This window comes from Schistocerca nitens, chromosome 8 (assembly GCF_023898315.1).
Source record: "Schistocerca nitens isolate TAMUIC-IGC-003100 chromosome 8, iqSchNite1.1, whole genome shotgun sequence".
Classification (NCBI taxonomy): Eukaryota; Metazoa; Arthropoda; class Insecta; order Orthoptera; family Acrididae; genus Schistocerca; species Schistocerca nitens.
In genome coordinates, this window is record NC_064621.1 from 48,037,056 (window position 1) to 48,051,911 (window position 14,856).

At 39.4% G+C, this 14,856-nt stretch overlaps 1 protein-coding gene across 1 annotated transcript in view; it reads left to right on the forward strand.

Annotated features, from left to right (window-relative positions):
* LOC126199146 (ras-specific guanine nucleotide-releasing factor 2-like) overlaps nucleotides 1-14,856 on the forward strand; it is a 1,534,440-nt gene that overhangs the window by 1,353,847 nt on the left and 165,737 nt on the right. The window contains exon 24 of the mRNA XM_049935901.1: nucleotides 10,786-10,870. Within this exon, the coding sequence (XP_049791858.1) occupies nucleotides 10,786-10,870 (85 nt within the window). The remainder of the gene's footprint in view (nucleotides 1-10,785; nucleotides 10,871-14,856) is intronic.

A 14,856-nucleotide genomic window follows, 5' to 3' on the forward strand; every position in this document is an offset into this window, starting at 1 on the left:
AGGTATGAATCTCTCAATTGCTGTTGCTACTATATCTTTGAATTTGAGCCACATTTCATCTACATTTGCATAGTCAGTTTGGAAGGAATGGAGATTCTCTCTTAGGAAGGTTTCTAATGACACTTTATCTGCTTTTTTAAATAAAATTATTTTGCGTTTGTTTCTGGTGGATTTGTAAGAAACGGTATTGAGCCTAGCTACAACGACCTTGTGATCACTAATCCCTGTATCAGTCATGATGCTCTCTATCAGCTCCGGATTGTTTGAGGCTAAGAGGTCAAGTGTGTTTTCGCAACCATTTACAATTCGCGTGGGTTCGTGGACTAACTGCTCGAAATAATTTTCAGAGAAAGCATTTAGGACAATCTCGGAAGATGTTTTCTGCCTACCACCAGTTTTGAACAAGTATTTTTGCCAACATATCGAGGGAAGGTTGAAGTCTCCAGCAACTATAACCGTATGGGTGGGGTTATTTATTTGTTACGAGACTCAAATTTTCTCTGAACTGTTCAGCAACTATATCATCGGAGTCTGGGGGGCGGTAGAAGGAGCCAATTATTAACTTCGTTCAACTGTTAAGTATAACCTCCACCCATACCAATTCACACGGAGTATCTACTTCGACTTCACTACAAGATAAACCACTACTGACAGACACAAACACTGCACCATCAATTCTGCCTAATCTATCTTTCCTGAACACCGTCTGAGACTTCGTAAAAATTTCTGCAGAACTTATTTCAGGCTTTAGCCAGCTTTCTGTACCTATAATGATTTCAGCTTCTGTGCTTTCTATTAGCGCTTGAAGCTCAGGGACTTTCCCAGCACAACTACAACATTTTACAACTACAATTCCGACTGTTCCTTGATCCAAGCACATCCTGTATTTGCCATGCACCCTTTGAGATTGTAGCCCACCCCGTACCTTCCCGAGGCCTTCTAACCTAAAAAACCGCCCAGTCCATGCCACACAGCCTCCGCTACCCGTGTAGCCGCCAGCTGAGTGTAGTGAACTCCTGACATTTGTTTGTCAACTGATAAATGAGATGGGTAAGTCCTGTAACAAACACTTGGCATGATCAAATTTTTGAGTGCACATTGTTTTACTAAATCTTAATTGTCAAGTAATTCCTCGAAGAAAATCTTTTTATAAACAATTTGCATCTATCATTGTATAATCAGTAGAATGTGAGTTACACTCTTAAAAAACAGCAATCATAAAAGATTTTTGACATTCCAGGTAAATATTGTACTTGAATTAGAGAGTGAAGCAAAAAAAAATTTTATGTCAACTCCATTCATGAGAAAAATTTTGAATCACATTGAATCCATTCTGTAAATGCTTAAAAAATTTTAATTGAATTTTTGACATGGATAACGTACAGTAAAACCCCATGTTCCTGTATTTTATGTTTTCCAACTTTTTACATTCTCTTCTGTCAGTCCCAAGAGAAGTCCTATTTTCTCAATACAATACTTTCCCATCATTTACATTTTGTCTTACAATAATTCCCAAATTTTTAGTTTTCACTGAAATTATCATGACCTTTAACATTAAATAATGGAAAGCCGAGAATCGAATAATGATAACATTTTGAAAAGGATAGTTGCTCTCTCTCTCTCTCTGACACACACACACACACACACACACACACACACACACACACGGAAATGCAACTCACACATACGTGACCACAGTCTTTGGCAACCAAAGACCTGCTATATGCTGAGTAGGAATTGTCCTTTTCATAATGCTAACCTTTTAACTTTGATTTTCATACAGATTTCTGGTTTCATACAGATTTCTGCAAAAATTACATCGTATTCCTACTATGCAAAGTTATTGATCATGTAATGTACCATTAGCACAGTAAGCAATGTTTTCATTGCTGGTGCGTTGGGTCATGGCATCCTGTATTACAGGTTCATAGTGTTTGGAGGATGGGAAAGTATGCTGAGTCACTGCCTTAATGATAATCACAATCTGACAGTAGTGACTCTAGTAGCAACCGTCCTTCAGCTCACTTTGCTGCATTACAACAGTTTTAATTTCACAGTCATGTATACAAATAAAAATGATTTTGAAGACTGCCATATCTATAATAGGCTTTCACAAATTGTTACTTCCATGTGGAGTACACTAATCCATCCTAGGTATGCACTTGGAATGACCTGATGTCATATGTAAAAATTCCTCCTCAGGACACACTGTGAGATGATGACAATTTCCACCCTCTTTCTATCCCAGGATATATCTGAACCAAGTGAAACACTAAATATTGTCTTACAAGTTTTATTTACAGCAATTTTATTATCATTAATAAGTCTCACATTAGAACATGAATATCTATTTAATGTGGTTTCATGAAAGACTTTTGCTTCCGAGTTTTATGTAGACTGCTGGCCATGATCAGAATTTAGAGAAAACGTGCATTATCATTCAGCTACTGCCTAACTGCCTATGTGATAATCACAAAGGCAGTGGCTGAGTGTTGACACATGCTAACATGTATGCAGTTTCCCCCCCACCCCCACCCCCACCCCCTCATTCCAATCATGTTCAGTGGTCTAAACAAAACACAGAAGTAAAAGCCTTTTGTGGAACCACATTAAAAAGATATATATCTTCTCATGTGAGACTTATTAAAGATAATCGTTACACAATTACAGTAAATAAAACTTGTAATGCAACACTAGTTAAAACATGCAAGTTTGCAGTCTTTGTAAACACAGAACAATATTCACGAAATGTACTGCTTTTTGCTGACAAGGTGGTCTGCTGAGAGATATGCTGTGTGAGAAAAAAAGGGTGGAAATTGTTGTCATGTTACGGAACATTTTAAGGAAAAGTGGTTGTGTCTGACATCAGGTTGTACCAACCTAAGACCTTGCACCTAATAGGGATTAACGTATTTCAACCAGAAATAACAATGATTCCTCAAAGCCCTTATTAGAAATGGTCATACCCAAAAGTGGTGTTATTTGTGTAAATGATGGTGAAATTAAATTAAAGCTGTTGGAACACAGCGCATTGACCAGAATGAAGGTTGCTGCTAGAGTCATTACCTTCTGATCATTTATGATGCTGCAGTTGAAAACAGAAGACAATCAACAGGAGATGTTCTGAGTCATGCCAAAATATGAAAAGAACTTGACAAGAAGTGTTCTTGTCACTAAACAATATAAGTGATTACTGCATATTTAATTAAGAAATCTGAAACAAAATTTGCCATCAGATTAAGCTTCACTAACAGTAGTCAGTAAAATTTAGGTCCTGCCTTTTGCATATGGTGACTGCTTCTTCGAATACAACAAAGGAGCTGTAATTCTAACAAGGATCATGAAAAATTAGTACCATACTGGTAGTAATAAGCAAACAGACACTACTGTAAAAGGTATATTCTGTAGTAAATTTACTCAGTACTTCTGAGTAAAATGATTGGAACAGATAGTAAATGTTTTCCTGTGGAAGAAAAAATGATGAGTCTACAAAGTGTATATTCGCATTTTGGATTGACAGTTCAGTTAGCAAGGACCATGGACTTTCTGCTTCAGCCCTGAACAAGACTGTGAGACAGTTTGAGACAGTCTGGTTTCATTGCAAAAAAGCATAAATACATTCAGCCATCAGTATATGACCATTTAGATGAACTCATATCAGTGTGTTTTGAAGCATGAGAGCATTGGGAATTCCACTTCATGATAATATACTAAGAGAAAAGGCTCTTCAGTTTGCTGCCAAAAATGTGGTTCGTCAACTTCACAGCATCGAATGGTTCGATCAGTTGGTTTAAAACTTCTTATAACATTGTTTACAACCAACTGTGTATTGAAAGTTTAAGTATTGATAGTGAAACTGTGGACTAATGGAAGAAAGAAGTGCAAAATATCTTTAAAGTTGTGATCCAAAAAATATTTTTAATATTGACAAAACTAGTCTTCCTTATAACATATTATGAAGAATTACCTGATGTTTTAAAGAAGAGAAATGCCATTTTGGGAAACTAAGTAAGCAGAGGGTAACTGCTTTATTTGTGATCAATGCTGATGGGTCTGGAAGTTTACTTCATTTGGTAGTTGGTAAATTTAAAAAGTCAAGGTGTTTCAAAAAATGTGAGAACTCAGCCCACTAATTATGATTCCAACAGCACTGCATGGATGACCAGTTTCTTCTTCACATCCACCATGCATGCACTCGATGCTAAAATGGGGACAGAAAATATGAGAATAATGCTGCTGTTGACAGATGTCCAGCACCCACTGACAGTCTCCTACTCAGAAATATTGAGTCAGTGTTCCTGCCTCCTAATTGTACAGGGAGTTTTAGCCATTAGATCAGGGACTCATCCATTCATTTTAATGGAAATATAGAAAAATACTTGTCCAGACTGCTGTATTTATGCATGATAATGGTGTGGACTCAATATCTATGACCATATCACTTTTATATGCTATGCATAATGTAGCCAAAGCAAGGCTGATGTGACTCCTTTAACTATATCTAACTGTTTCATGAAAGCAGAATTTAAGTTCACAGAAAACACACAGGAACTAGTAGAAGAAGATTCATCTGACCTTACAGATTTTTTTGTGATAGGCATATCATCTGTGTTTTAAGAGAATGTCGATTTTGATGCTCCAGTTGCCACTTCAGAGGTGCAAACAGTAGATAGAATAATCACCAAACATTTTGAACAAGGGAAGAGAGAGGTGAGTGGTGAAGAGGATCATGATTATGACCAAAAACCAGTTGTGCCAAGTAATACAGAAGCTATGGAAGCTGTTAAAATTTTTGGGCAGTACATTGGTAGTGCACCAGGTGTTGATGTTGCGTTTGATGCTTAGTATCCTGGGAAGAGAAAAGCAGAGCTAATTGCTGTTAGAAAGAAACAAAAACAATTAATCATTTCATCATTTTTGAAATGGGCAAAATTTAAACTGTTTTCTTTCATATTTTGAACAATATAAAAAGAATGACAGGAAGAGAAATTTATTCATTTTCACTTGTAATGTTTCCTGTGCTTTCTTGTGTTTTACACTTTCCTGAATTTTACACTTTTTTGAACCAGTCTGTTGGAAATTATAAAAAAGGGGTTTTACCGTAGTAAGAATGCTTGGCAGTGGTAAGATGTAGCCAATAAGTTGCTAGATGGAATAATTAGTTTCTGCAGTTCTCAAAAACATCATTAATAACAAATCTGAGGGCCTTGGCACAGAAGGCAGTAAGTCCACATTGTAAGATAACAATCTGGCTAAGAGTAACCTATTAGGTCTTTTTTTTCCTCAAATATGTTTCTTTTTGTTATGTTGCTGTCAAAGTGATTCAGTTATTTTATTAACTACCCAGGATGGCAATAAAAATGACAGATGTAAAGGAATCAAGGATATTTGCTTTTTGGTCTTTAAATGTCATGCCAATAAAAATGAGACTGATGGATACTGACAATCCTGAAGTACAACCTTTAGAAGAAAGGTGCCAGTCAACTAAAGGCATACACAGGTAGGGGCAGATGATAACAGCTGCCACCATTACCACCTCCAACCCTCCCACTTTACCTTGCAGGGGTGGGGGTGAGGAGTTCTTCACAAATCAGACTTGCATCCCACCCAGGAACACACCAGACTTTTATTTTTGCTGTAAGTTTTATGATAAGTAATGTCAGTTGGGCAAATGACAATGAGGTATCTGTTTGAAGAAAACCAGAATGTGTCATGGGTATTGACTAGCACCAAGTGCTCTCAGTCATTTGTTGTGAAATCCCTGAACTGTTTCTCTGTTCACCAGTGTTCCTCTAGCAACTGAAAATGTCGGATGGCTTTGGGTTCTAAACTCTGCCAGCAATGTTATACTTTTAGTTCCCATATTTTTCTCAATATTTTCTCTCATGCTACCAGCCAATATCACAAACTTATAAACTCAAACAATGGAAAATCCAGGATGGAATAATGATAATATTTTGAAAATGATAAATTGGTATTCACCATATAGTGGAGATACTAAGTCACAGACAGAAAAAACAAAAAGCCTGTTAAGTAAGCAAGCTTTCAGTCAAAAGACCTTCTTCTGAAATAGACAGTATGCATGTTCATGCAAACACAGCTCACACATGAAAGAGAGAGGGTGGGACAGTTAGGTGCAGATGGAAGGTGGGGGTGAGGGCAGAAAAAAAGAAAAGTAAAAAGAATATGGATGCATTGGTGGAGTAGAAGACTGTGCAGTGCTGGCTTGGAAACAGGGAAGAGGATAGGCGGGTGAGAGACAATGATAATTGAAGGTTGAGGTCAGGGCGGTTACAGCAATGTAGGATATATTGCAGGGAGTGTTACCACCTGCACAGTTCAGAAAAGCTGGTGCTGGGAAAAAGAATCCAGATGGTGTAGATTAGGAATTGGCCATTGAAATGAAGAATGTTGTTTTGGACAGCGTGCTCAGTAACAGGATGGTCCATAGTTTGTTGGTAGCCATTCATGCGGACAGACAGTTTGTTGGTTGTCATGCCCTCATAGAACACAGTACAGTGGTTACCACTGAGCTTTTATATCACATGACTGGTTTCACAGGTAGCCCTGCCTCTGACGGAATAGGTGATGATTGTTGCCTGGCTCATGGAATCCACCCAAATGGCATTACCATCAAATTGCCCATCTCCATCTGCAACCCCTCCTTCTACAATGACCTCCATATGATCATATTCTGCCAGTCCTTAGCCCTCACCAAAACCATGTAAATCAGGCGAAAACCTGATTACAATACCTACTGTCCATCTGTAAAATTGTCCTGCCCTGCAATCCCAAATTCTTGTATCCCATCTCTCATACTGAAATTCTTGCCCTCCAGGAACTAAAGCAGCATGCACAATGCCACCTCAAAATACTCTCCAAACGGTTCACCAGTTACTCCTGCCTTGGGCTACTCTATTCCATACAACAGGCTCTGAACTTCCTCTACATCCCAATACATCTGACAAACTCTGCCTTGCAGACCTAAATTTGCCATGCCCTCAAAAACTCACTCCAACTGATTTATAGGATGAAGAACTTAAACAGACCCAAAACACATTAATGAACCTTTCCTCCGAAACCTTAGTCCCACAGAAGTATCAGACCTTTCCAAAGGCCTTACCTTTATCCCCACTCCCAGTCCCTACAGTAGAAACCATTTTTTGCCATGAACCCTACCAATGAATTCAACCCAAAACCAATGTGCCTGACTCAGTTCATTCCTCAAACCAACCATGATCCACCCTCACTGCCCCCAAATCACCCCCTGTTAACTTTCTAAAATTACTTAACCTTGAACCCGGACTCACCATAATTCCCCAAATCCCTCAACATGCAAGCTAACTTTACATCTGCAGAAACTAACCTTACATCCCCAGAGAGAACTGCAACCCACCACCTAAATGCTGATCCTGACCTTGTAATCCTACCTGCTGACAAAGGCTCCATCACTGTGGTTTTGAATCACGAGGATTATCTGGTGGAAGGAATCCACCAGCTTTCAGATTTGTCCACCTAAAAACCCTGCCATAGTGACCCCAGTCCAGAAATCCAACAGGATTTCCAGTTGCTGCACAAATCCTTAAGACCATCCCAGAATCTCTTCCCTGAGTCTCTCTCTCTCCTTATCCCTACCACTCCCCACAATGTTACATTGTGTATGCTTCCTAAAGTCCATAAATCCAACCACCTAGAATGCTCCATTGTGCCTGGTTACTGTGCTCCCACTGAAAGAATTTCTGCTCTCATAGACCAGCACCTCCTGCAACCTACACTTCTAAATAAAAGACACCAACCATTTCCTCCATCGAATCTCTAAAGTTCCTGCTCTTTTACCACACAGTGCCCTGCTCATTACTGGTGATACCACTTCCCTTTATACTAACATCCCTCATGCCCATTGCCTTGCCATTATTGAACAGTATGTTTCCCAACACCCAACAGATTCTAAACTTAAAACCTCCTTACTGGTCACAATGACCAACTATATTGTCAGCCACAATTACTTCATCTTTGAAGATATCACGTACAGTTAAATCTGTGGTATAGCAATGGCCACCCACATGACACCAGCCTATGCCAGCCTGTTCACCATCCTATGCTAGCTGTTCATGAGCCATCTAGAGGAATCTCAAAACCCCTCACCTGGTTCATGTTCATTGATGACATCTTCATGATGAGAACTGAAGGTGAGAACGTCTTATCCACATTGTTCCAGAGCCGCAACACGTTCTCCCCCATTCGTTTCACCTGCTCATTCTCAATCCACCAAACCCTTCTTCCTCAGTGTTGACCTCCACCTTAAAGATGGCTAAATCAGAAACTCCGTCCATATCAAACCTACCAACCACCAGAAATACCCCCAATTTCACAGCTGCCACCAATTCCATACCAAGAAGTCATTTCATATAGCCTAGCCGCACATGGCCGTTGCATCTGTAGTGACGAGCAGACCCTCTCCAAATGTACCAAGGTTCTCACTGATGCCTTCCCAGACCCAAATTACCCTCCAAACCTCGTATGAAAATGGACCTCCAGTTCCTTATCTCTCCTGTCATCCACCACCTCCCCAAGTCCCGCTATCCAGCCGCATGACAGAGTACCAGCCAGGACTGGAGCAATGGAATCACATTCTCTACCAGGGTTTCAGCTACCTCTCATTGTGCCCTGCAATGAGTAATGCCTATTCATTATCCTTCCTACCAGTTTCTGGGAACTCATAGTATTCCACTGCCCACCTAACATACACAATATCCTCCTAGTCCTTCACTATTCCAGCCCTGTTCCAAACCCCTCGCCTCATGGTTCATATCCCCTTGTAATAGACCAAGATCAAGACCTGTCCATACATTCTCCCTCCAACGCCTACTTCAGTCCAGTCACAAGCATCACCTATTGCATCAAAGTCAGGGCCACCTGTGAAACAGGCCATGTGATCTAGAAGCTAAGCTGCAACCACTGTGCTGCTTTCTATGTGGGCATGACAACCAACAAACTGCCATCTGCATGAATGGCCACCAACAAAGTGTGGCCAAGAATCAGCTTCATTTCAATGATGGCTTCAAAATCTATGCCATCTGGATCCTTTCTACCAGCACCAGCATTTTCTCCATTGTGCAGGTGGGAACTCTCCGTGCAATATATCCTAAATTGCCGTAATCCCCCTGGCCTCAGCCTTCATTACTCACTGTCTTTCACCCACCTATCCCCTTCCCTGTTTCCAATCCAGTGCTACACAGTCTTCTATTCCACCAATGCGTCCACATTCCTTTTACTTCTCTCCTTTTTTGCCCCCTTTCCTCCATCTGCATCTAACTGCCCTACCCTCTCTCCACCACATCCCTGTATACTCCCACGAGCAGCACTTTACCATACCCCACCCCTACACTGCTATCCCTCCCCCTCCTGTCACCAGCCTCCTCCTTACCCCAACCACCCAGATTGCTTGCAGTTTGGCCTCAGTTGCCAAAGACAGTGGTCATGTGTGTGTGAGCAGTGTTTGCATGAACATGTGTATTGTGTATTTCAGAAGAAAGCCCTTTGGATGAAAGCTTGTTTGCTTAACAGTCTTTTTGTTTTGCCTGTCTGTGACTCAGTATTTCCACTAAATGGTGAGTATCAATTTATCCTTTTCAAAATATTGTCATTATTCCATCCTGGATTTTCCATTGTTTGAGTTTTAGTAGTTTGTGATACAGACTGGTAACACGAGAGAAAATATTGAGAACTGAAAGTATATCATCAGTGGCAGGTTTTAGAACCTAAAGCCATCTGAAATTTTCAGTTCTAAGGTAAACTTTGGTGAACAGACAAACATCATCTTACACTAACCAAATTGGAAACATGGATGAAGATCGCAAATTGAGGACTTCGCTTGGAAACTATCATTGACAGCGGATGTCATCCATCTCTGAAGAGTTGAAAATAGAACAGTGAACCTAAAAAATCATTTTTTGAGCACATTTAAATTGTAAGATGAAAAAATCACACATTTTACTATTAATTATGTACTTAAATTTAGCAAGTGCAAATTAGCAAGGGCCATTTGGATCTTCCCATCCTATAACAGTTACCCACCACCCATGTGCATCATTAACAACTAACCATTTTTCTCATTGGTATAATTTATTATATTTATTTCATACTATTTTATCTTTATATTTGCCACTTTCTGTCTCTGTGGTTTTTCCTTCTCTTCTTTATACTTTCCTCATATTTCTAATTGTACTATTCACTGTACTTTTCATTTCTCTTCCTTTGAAATCAGTCTACATGCTTTAAAACTAGGTTTAATTTATCCTGCTTTTAACTGTTTTTATTGGCAATTATTTCGAATTTTTCCTTCAGAAGATTGCCATCTGTTCTACCTTGTTGCAGTTTTACAGTTTTCTCCTTGAATTTTACTTTTCAGACAAACAAGTCTTTACCTGTCATGCAAAACTAATCTCTGCTAATCTGATTAAATTCAATTAGAAAGCATAGGTCGTATTTCACAGACAAACTTTTGACAAGAGAAATGAAATAAATCATCTTACTTTTATTCACTTCTGAAATAAATAATTTAGAACTTGTGTTAGTTTCTAAGGTGAAATGTTTCTACCTTTAAATCAAGCCTCAAATATAAAATAATTATAAATGAACCAGTCTTGCCATACCACAGTATGCTGAAAAAAGTAATTTGTTGTGAACTGATGAATTCAGAAACTATTCCTTCTGTTATGTGATGTAGAATAAAATTTTTAGTATTAGCAAGTTACTATAAATTTGCTAATTATACTTCCACAGGGAATTTCTGGGGCAAGCATGGATGAAAACCGACAAAGCGACGAGGGCACCACATATCCTACTCATGACTAAGAGGTTTAATGAGGTAAGATTTGGCTTTGGAATAACTTTTAAGGCCTTAACTTCATACGTCCCTTAAGGAAACGCCAGAAAGGCATCTGTATCTGATATGTAAATCTAAATTTCTAGCAAAACAGAAATCAGTTACCAGTGCTACTCAGTGACTTCATTACTCCAGTTACTTTTAGAGGCTAGGTAAAATTATACCTTCACTTTTCCATGCTTTAGTTGCATTGGTTTTTTGGCCAGTGATCCCTGATTAATATTTATTTATTTTTTATTTATTTCCTTGTTATTACTATCTTCTCCAGCAAGCTATTCTTAGATAGTCGGTAGGTTCACAAATATTTATAATTGTTTAAAGTTTACAAAATATCTATTCTTGTGAGTGACCTTCTACCTGAGTCCTTAAGAAATCTGTTCATATCTCCCATGATTTAGATAACAAATAGCTCTTTGGGAAAAAAGAATGAAAAGCAACTGTGTGACTATCAAGAGCACAGATGGTAAGAGAGTATGAAGCAAAGCAAAACAGGTACAATGAATATGTAGAAGGGTTCTACAAGGGAAATTTCATAAAAATATTATGAAAAAAGAATAGGAAGCAGATAAAGATGAGATGGGAGATACAATAGAGCCAGAAGAATTTGACAAGGCAGTGAAAGGCATAAGTCAAAACAAGACCCACGGAGCAGACAGCATTCCTCAGAATTATTGAGATTGTCAAGAAAGCCAATCATGATAAACATATTCAACTTGATGTACAAGATATATGAGACAGGTGAAATGCCTTCAGATTTCAAGAAGAATGTATGATGGCATTGACTGCTTGCATCGACAGGGCCAGGAGTGTGGACACAAAAAGCACTGAACTAGTGTATCTCTTTGGAGGTTATTGTTTTCAATGATTGTTTTGGTGTATAAAGTGTGCTCTCTTTACACTTTATGTGCAAGAATTAATAAAGTGTTAAAGTGCATGATTTGTAGCCTCAGAACACATTTTTAGAAAGTATCCAAATAGGCCACTGAACGTATCTACAAAATTATATCTTTGTCCGAGATATTGTTTAGAAGATTGAGCTGTGTAAAAACGAAAGTGCAGGATGAAATTCAAAGTTCTCTACAGATAAAGATGAAATATGTGTCCAAATATGTGTGAAATATGTGTCACATATACATACTCTGGCAAATCCACAGGTAAAAAGCTCCTCCTGAGTCATTGGATTAATTTCAACCAAACGTTGTAGGCCTATCACTTAGTAACTGGAAGGAAATACTTTTGGGGTAAGAATGACCAGTCATCTATTGAGATGGGGGTGATAACTTGAAGAAAGGAGGAAGGCAGGAGGAGAGGGACATAAAAGGGGGAGGGAGGAGATAGAGCCAGTCCAGAGAGATGGGGAGCAGGAAATGGATGTAGAGAGGAAAGAGGATGAGATGGACGGTGAGAGGGTGAGAGGAGGAAGGAAGAGATGGGCAGAGAGAGTGGAGAGGAAGAGGTGGACAGTGAGAAAGGGGGTGATGAGTAGATGGACAGAGGATGAAGAGGAAATGGAATAACAGGATTGGAATACATACCTGGGCAACACCAGGTACTCAGCTAGTTTATAAATATAATAATAGAAGGAAAAACATTTGAGCATATGACTCAAAAGAAACAATGAAAACTGCACTAGGTTTTGATAAATCTGTTGTTGAATTAGAATACATATACACATTCTACTTCTCCTGACTGCCATCCAATTCCAAACCCATCACCTCATTCTGAAGGCATATAAATAATTACATCCCCACACCTAACTGTGCCTGCTTCGAGGGGAAGATATATAAACAAATTCACTGCAGATCGTGGGCACGCACATGGCACCCTCTTATTCCACTCTGTTAATGGGCCATGTAGAGGAAACACTGTATGAGGTGGCACAGTGGTTAGCTCTCTTGACTCACATTCGGGAGGATGATGGTTCAAATCCATTTCCGGCTCTCTAGATTTAGATTCTCCGTGATTTTCCTAAATTGCTCAAGGCAAATGCTGAGATGGTACCCTTGAAAGGGCACAGCTGATTTCCTTCCCCATTCTGAAACAATCTGATCTTAATGCTCCAGCTCTAATTGCAACATTGTCAACAGGACATTAAACTCTATTCTTCCTCCCCTCCTTCTAGTGGAAAAAACTTCCAAGCCCTGCAAAGTCCCAAACCTCTTGTCTGGCTCAGGTTCACTGATGATATCTTCATGTTCTTGACCCAGAACAATATGCTCTACCCTCATTCTCCCACAGCCTCAACACCTGTCCCATTTGCTTCAGTTCATCCTCCTCAGCCCAATGTGCCACCTTCCTGAACACTGATCTCCACCTCTGATGGCTCCAGTCATACTTCTACATCTATGTCTATATCTACATAGACACTCTGCAAGCCATTCTATGGCACATGACTGAGGGCATCCTGTACCACTACTAATCATGTCCTTTCCTGTTGAATTTGCAAATAGAGTGAGAGAAAAACAACTTCCTATATGCATTTGTACGAGCCCAGATTTCTCGTATCTTATCTTCATGGTCCTTATGCACGATGTATATGGGTAGCAGCAGAATTGTTTGGCTGTCAGCTTCAAATGCCAGTTCTCAAAATTTTCTCAATAGTGTTTCTCAACATGGGTATGACCTTCGGTCCAGTCATCCACATTTACCATTCCTGAGCATCCCTGTAACACTTTTGTGTTGTTTGAAGATACCGATAGCAAATCTAGCAGCCTGCCTCTGAATTGCTTTGATGACTTCCTTTAATCCGACCTGTTACAGATCCCAAACACTCAGACAGTACTAGAGAATAGGTCGCACCAGCATCCTATGTGCAGTCTCCTTTACAGATGAACCACTTTTTCATAAAATTCCCCCAAAAAACTGAAGTCTACCATTCATGTTCCCTTGCACAATCTTCATGCACTCATTCCATTTCATGTTGCTTTGCAACATTATTCCCAGGTTTTTAAATGGTGTGACTATGTCAAGCAGGACACTACTAATACTGTATTGGAACATTAAGGGTTTGTTTCTCTTACTAATCACCATTAATTTACATTTTTCTGCATTTAGGGGCTGCTACCATTCATCACATCAATTGGAAATTTTGTCTAAGTCATCTCGCATCTTTCTACAGTCACTCAACTTCGACACCTTACCATACATCACGGCATCATCAGCAAACAACCACAGATTTCTGCCCACCCTGTCCACCAATTCTTTTATGTATATAGAGAACAACAGCAGCGCTATCACACTTCCCTGGGGCACTCCTGACAATATCCTTATCTCTGATGAACACTCACCATTGAGGACAACATACTGGGTTCTATTATTTAAGACAGTTTCGAGCCACTCACATATCTGTGAACTTATTCCATATGCTCATACCTTTCATTAACTGCCTGCAATGGGGCACCATGTCAAAAGCTTTCTGGAAATCTAGAAATATAGTATTTGCCTGTTGCCCTTCATTCAGGGTTTGCAGTACATCATGTGAGAAAAGTGCAAACTGAGTTTCACACCAGCAATACTTTCTAAAACCATGCTGATTCATGGACATATGCTTCTCGATCTTGTTGTTGTAGTTGTGGTTTCAGTCCAGAGACTGGTTTGATGCAGCTCTCCATGCTACTTTATCCTGTGCAAGCCTCTTCATCTCTGAATAACTACTGCAACCCTCATCCTTCTGAATCTGCTTAGTGTATTCATCTCTTGGTCTCCCTCTACGATTTTTACCCTGCACACTTCCCTCCATTTCTAAATTGGTGATCCCTTGATGCCTCAGAATATGTCCTACCAACCAATCCCTTCTTGTTGTCAAATTGTGTCACAAATTCCTCTTCTCCCCAGTTCTATTCAGTACCTCCTCATTAGGTACATGATCTACCCATCCAATCTTCAGCATTCCTCTGTAGCACCACATTTCGAAAGTGTCTTTTCTCTTTTTGTCCAAACTAATTATCGGCCACATTTCACTTCCATAA